Raw genomic sequence first — 6,591 nt, 5'->3', positions numbered from 1 at the left:
TGTAGATTTTAAATATTTGAGAGACAACAATGCATAAATCGTAATTTTTAAAAGAGCAATGAATTCTGGGTGATTAGAATATAACGTAGCATGAATTTAGGAAGCTTAGAAAATGAATAAGCATGAATTTAAGACAACAACTGAATTCAATTGAATTTCATGGAGAGAAACAAGATAAATAATAGAGGGCAAACTAAAGCGCGAAGGTATTATGAGATGTTTGAGGCCGTAAATAAATAAATAAAATAAATATATATACATATTGTATGTATGCATGTGCATGCACATGTTTGCATGTATGTATGTATGTATTTATTTGTGTATGTAGGTCTTCTTGATTACTTAATGAATAATTAGCTAAAATATACATTGAAACAAATTTTGATTCTGATACGTAATTCTATAAACAGGATGACTGTAGTGGTTACGTATGGTTATATATAATAGAAGAACATTAAGCTTCACACACATCTAACACAAGTGTGTGCAGAAAACTGATTTTTAAACAAATTGCTGGTGTATACAACCAAGAGAACAAAACCATACAATAAACCCTATCCTTGAAAGCAGAATGCTCAGACCCTTCAATTACGTGCGCGCACACACACACACACACACACACACACACACCTATGCAATGTACTAGTCTATTTCAAAATTGTAAAATTGTAAAATTGCAAAAATTACAAATAAAATGTTATAATTAGACTAAGCTGGGATTTCATTGAATACTATATTCTTCTACATACAATCATGCAAACTCTTATATAAATATATATATGTTTGTGTGTGTGTATATAAATATATAAATTATAATGTATAACGATATATATATATCTGTGTGTGTGTGTGTGTGTGTGTGTGTGTGTGTGTGTGTGTGTGTGTGTGTGTGTGTGTGTGTGTGTAGTTATACACTCTCATACATTCTATATTGAGTTCCTCTTTAGTCTTGGGTTTATTTTCTAAATACAACAAGCATGTGAATTTCTGTTTCTAGATTGAAAAGGACAAACGTAGACGAATGATCACTGATGACAGTGGAAATTTGACCCTACACATAAAAAATGTCCAAAGCAGTGACTCAGGAATTTATTCATGTATAGCAACTGAAAGTGATGGAACTATCACAGAAACACAATGTGTACTCATAGTACGAGGTGAGTAGGGTATTGTATAAATTTGATGTTAATTATAGCAATCAACACAAAGTCTAAATATCTTGATTTTATTATTTTATTTAAATGTTTCATAATTATATTTCTATATATAAAGATGGTGAGCTGACAGGATATATAAAGATGATAGCATTGAAAGAAAATTCTTTACGTTCTGTGTTCAAATCCCACAGGAGTCAATTTCATCCTTCATCCTTTCAGTGTTGATAAAATAAAGTACTTGCTCAGCACTGGGTTGATAGCATTAACAAACCTTGCACCCTTCAAATTACTGGTCATAAGCCTAAGCTAGAAATGATTATATTTCTCTCAATATGCCAACATCAATTACATCATGAGATGTTTTTGAGATCTTTATCCATAGACATAACATCATCAATTTCATGTATATTCATTTATGATCCTTTTAATTGGAAAAAGACTGTTGGTATTCTTCACTGGTCAAAATTAATTTAATGTTCAATGAAAAAATAAGAACAATGGGCTCTGCTCAAAATTGCACATCTTTTTATTCTTGTGGTACATGTTTCACTTTTAGTTGTTCTAAATAGTGTCTCACAAAGATTTTCTAGACTCAGAGAGAAAGGTCAGTCTTTGAGATGCAGCTTTTGTAATGCCATCATGTCATTGCTAAAAGTATTATTATTACCTAGTGCATTGTTTGTTTTTAAAATCTAATTTATTAAATTTTGATTTAGATGGAACAACAGTTTGAGTTTTAAGTACTTTAGCCAGCTGGTTGGTAACTTTTAACAAAAGAAAAATAATTAATTGGATTTATAATTATCTCTAAACAAATAGAGGGAGAAATGACCTTTAATCTAAGATGTGAGGATCAAACAAATATGTACTGGAGAAGATTAAAAACTTGTAAAGAAAATTTCTCTGCTGTTAGACTTCACAATAAACATTCCATGGTCATTTCATCTTCTTCATAAAGAACAAATAACACTTAAAATATGAACTGTTTGAAACCTTATACATCATTTTGTTTTCATTTATTGGGTTGGAGAAATTGGTTATGCTACGGTCTTTGAAGTACATCTAAGGCCAGTGAGATTGATGTTTCACTTGAATAGTTGCAAGTCAATGATTACAGGAAAGACATGTATAGAATGGTACTCTATAATGCATATAAAATGGACTTAATGCCTCTTGGTTTTTGTAATACAAACTATAGCTTTCCTCTGAATATGAAAAGAAATACAAATGATGCATTTCTTATGGAATCAAAATATAATTTTGGTCATAATTACAATAAAGAAAATCATTATAGTGTATGTGTGTTGGAATATATCATATATTGTATACAAAGTTAAAAATTAATTTAAATCTAGTCCACCAACTTTTTGATACAAACCTGCCTGAGACTGCCTGTGATACCATGGTACAAACTTCTTGTTTTAAATTAAATTAAAACTTATCAAAACTTCAAGCTGATTCATTTTCTAAAAGTCAACCAAATAATGACAGTTATTTTGCTAAATTACTCAATATTTTCAAAATTAATTGAAATAAAATTGGAGTGCTTTAACAGAAATATAACAAAAGCATAACATATTTAATCTGAATGTAATTGGACAATCACTCTACAGTATGTACCTTTCAACCTTCATTACAAACTTCACATGTTCATGATATAGCTTTGAAGTTCCTTGAACTCTTGTCTCTATGACTTAAAATTTGTATTTTGCTTAGTTTGGTTATTTCAATAAGTTGACTAGAACTTTCCAATATTAATTCCAAGAAAAAAAAAAAAAGAAAAAAAAAATTTTGCATATGAGCTATTGCATAAGTTCAGCAAATAAATTTAATTTAAATATTTTAATTTCCTGTGAAAGTCTCTGAGTTAAGATAATGTCCTGTTAAAGTTAATGTGACTCTGAAAGTTATCAAGTGTGGTTGGTTTGAAATACATTAAAAATGGTGTTTCCCTTTGTTCTTCCTAATAAAGAACTGATATTAATGTTAAACATTTACTCATCTGGATGAGATAATAAAATTAGTAGAAAATTTATCTATTTAATTGCCAAAATTTCATCAAACATGATTTCTTGCTCTTTTTCTTTTATTTTTTCTAGGAAAAAAAGAATAATGCAGCTATAATACATCATGGTTTGAAAGTTATAAATTTCAATTTGGATTATTTCCCTTCTATATATATAAATATATATATATATATTCTACCATTCAGTTGTTCAAAGTAATTTGCTTTCCATTTAAACCTTACTCTGATTTTTTTCTTTTATTTTTTTTTCAAACATTTTCTGATTAAAAATTTTAAAATAAAGAAGTCTTTGAGTTCTGACTAAATGATTAATGAATTAAACTTTAATTGATATTAATTTCCAATATTAATTTCACTGTATATTTGAAATACTATCAGTGATCATTGAACATACAAACATTACATATCTGTTGGTTTTTTTCTATTTACTTTTGAAAGTTTTCCAAGTTTACAGCTATTATAATTGAATTTGTATTCACATCTATCTAACATATACTGAGAATCTATAAGAATCCCTAAATAAAAATTTGATAATTCTTATTATTAATACATATATGTATAGTTAAGAAATTCACTTCCCAGCCACATGGTTTTGAGTTCTGTCCCATTGCACAGCGCTTTAAGCAAGAGTCTTTTACCCTAGCCCCAGGCTGACCAAAGCTTTTTGAATAGATTCAGTCGAAGGAAACTGAACAAAGATGTTGTCATATGTAAACATCGTGGAAGTTGACTCATGACCAAGCAAGACCACTTCTTAAACTCATTTCATTCTAAGAAATACTTCATGTTCGGTTTCTTTATTGCTGATGACATTTTATATGACTCTTAAGTCTTGCAAGAAACTACCTGCAAGTCATTCCACATTGATTACAAAGTTTTCAGTAGTAGCCTGACTATCTAATGCTAGGTGAGTCCACTAGCTGACCTACATACTTTGTTAGACAAAGTGCATGAGAGATCCATGTTGGATATCATATTAGTAGATGAGAGTATTTCTGTGACCACACTTGTGGCTGAGTAGGCCTGCATTTGAGGAGCAGACACGACCATATTATTCACACCAAAGACACCCTCTTATGGTTTCTCAGGTTTCACATCTTCAATATATTAACCAGCACATTACATACATACATACATACATACATGCATGCATACATACATACATACATACATACATACATACATACGTATCATCAGATGGAAGGATGAGCCTATATGAACAGAAGACTATGTATGGATATGTTAGTAGAAAGCTCTGTGATGATAGTAAAATTGATCATCAAAGCAGTTTATCATGGACCAATAGCCAGATTACTACCTCCCACTTTGAAGGGTATATGTTTGCAATCCAGGGACAGGAAATATCAACCAAGTACCTGATGCACAAAAGGGATAGAGATGCAGGAAAAGCAGTAAAATGTGACAACCAATGCAGACTTTGTGAAGTTCACATTGAAGATATCACCCAAATCATAAGCAGTTGTCTGAAAATGTCATCACAGTATTATCTACCAATGAGACATGATGTTGTAATTAGGACACTCTATAATGAAATCCATAGGAAGGATAATCCTAAAGACAAAGCAATAAGAACCCACAATATGGAAGGAACCATAGCCACTCATAATAAAAAAGGAATTTCGGTGGAATGTCCCAGTGAAGACCTCAATAAAATGTAGGCACAACAGACCTGATATAATGATTTGGGATACAGAAGAGAAACTGTGCACAGTTGTGGAAATTAGCTGCCCAGCGGATGTTAACATAAAGCTGAAATCAGTGAAAAAGAGAACACTTATGCTGAACTATTGAGAAATCTGCAGATACTCTATCCAGATTACAAGTTCAGATTTATACTTGTAATTATTGGGGCCCTGGAATATGTAACACACTGCCTAAAAACCAATCAAAACCAGAGAGGAGAAAGCTAATTTGAAGACTACAAATCCAATCCATCACTAGAACTGTAAAAATCTGTAAGACTTTCTGGAAGTTTATCATTTAAACATATAAGATCATGTCTAGGTATGCAACTATATGCATGCGAATACATACATAAAACATACAAATCTGCACATACATACATACAAACAAACAAACAAAAATACCCCGATGTTGATATTGAAATTCCAATGAAGGAGCATTGGATCTAGGTTAGAAACTGGTTCTTTCTCTAGTGGCAAGAAATATTGAAATAAACTGAATAATGACATCCATCCATCCATCCATCCATGCATACATACATACATGCATACATACATACATACATACATATGTACATGTATACATGCATCCATACATAACTTTTTATGTGTGCATATTAGTATATGTTTGCATGTGTTTGAGTTTCCTTGTTGTTAAGCATATAATTTTCTTGTTTTTCTTCATTTTGGTTTTGCTGAAGCCTAATGTTTGTTTTTACTATGGCATTTGACTTGATCAGATGTAAACATTTTCATCTTCAATGCAAAATGACTCTGGTTATATTTGCCTGGTCAACCATATCTGGTGATTGCTTTATTATACTTCATCTGGTGATTGTTTTATCATGCTTAAAGAAGTGTAAGTTCAAATGAAACCGTCTGGAAACTTTATTTGACCCAACATGGTTGTTAATATTGTATATGTGTGTATGTATGTGTGTGTGTGTGTGTGTGTGTGTGTGTGTGTGTGTTTATACATACATATATACATATATTGTGCAAAGAATGTCTCCATCTTATCAGATATCAGATATCCACAGATAATGTGGTGGGTGTTACTTTCCCTTGCTTGTCTACTCACTAGTAAATGTGTGTGTGTGTGTGAGTAAAATTAATGGCGGAACTTGAAGCAATCCAGCAAAGTTACACTAAAAAGATTGCCTCAGTGCATCTTGTCAGCTACTTTGAAAGGCTGAAAAAGTTCACGCTTTGCTCCCTAAAATGAAGGCGGAAAGATATGCAGTGATTATACATATGGAAAATCCTGGAAGGACTTGAATCAATTTTTGGGCATTGAAAGTTTCACAAATAGCAGAACGGGGCACCACTGCATAGTGCCAAAGATCCCAACATCACCATCAATATTCAGGACAAGATACTGCAACAGTTTGGATTTCAAGGCCCTACAGCTCTTCAATATTCTTCCCAAAAGCCTGAGAAATCTGCATGGTGTGGATGTAGGTGTCTTCAAAACAAAACTGAATCTTCTCCAGATGAGTCTACTGCATGACAGGATATGCAGATGAGAGCAGCAGCAGCAACAAACTCTCCCATTCATCAAATTCCATGTATCAGAGGAGGTTTCAAGTAGTGAAGGTGTAGCAAAGCTAATAGCAGTGCTCCAGCATGGCTACAGTCCTCAAGCTACAACTAGTTAAAGAATTAAAGAGTTTATATATATATATATATATATATATATATATAT

At 31.7% G+C, this 6,591-nt stretch overlaps 1 protein-coding gene across 1 annotated transcript in view; it reads left to right on the top strand.

The window, feature by feature from the left end:
* The window catches only part of LOC128247092 (uncharacterized), a 22,331-nt gene extending 18,863 nt beyond the window's left edge, over nt 1-3,468 (top strand). The window contains exons 3-4 of the mRNA XM_052965918.1: nt 998-1,157; nt 3,257-3,468. Coding sequence (XP_052821878.1) covers nt 998-1,157; nt 3,257-3,270 — 174 coding nt within the window. The 3' untranslated portion in view covers nt 3,271-3,468. The remainder of the gene's footprint in view (nt 1-997; nt 1,158-3,256) is intronic.
* Nucleotides 3,469-6,591: the final 3,123 nt, after the last annotated feature.

Source organism: Octopus bimaculoides, chromosome 2 (assembly GCF_001194135.2).
Source record: "Octopus bimaculoides isolate UCB-OBI-ISO-001 chromosome 2, ASM119413v2, whole genome shotgun sequence".
NCBI classification, from domain to species: Eukaryota; Metazoa; Mollusca; class Cephalopoda; order Octopoda; family Octopodidae; genus Octopus; species Octopus bimaculoides.
Note: the sequence above shows the minus strand (reverse complement) of the source record. Positions and strands in the feature narration are given on the sequence as shown.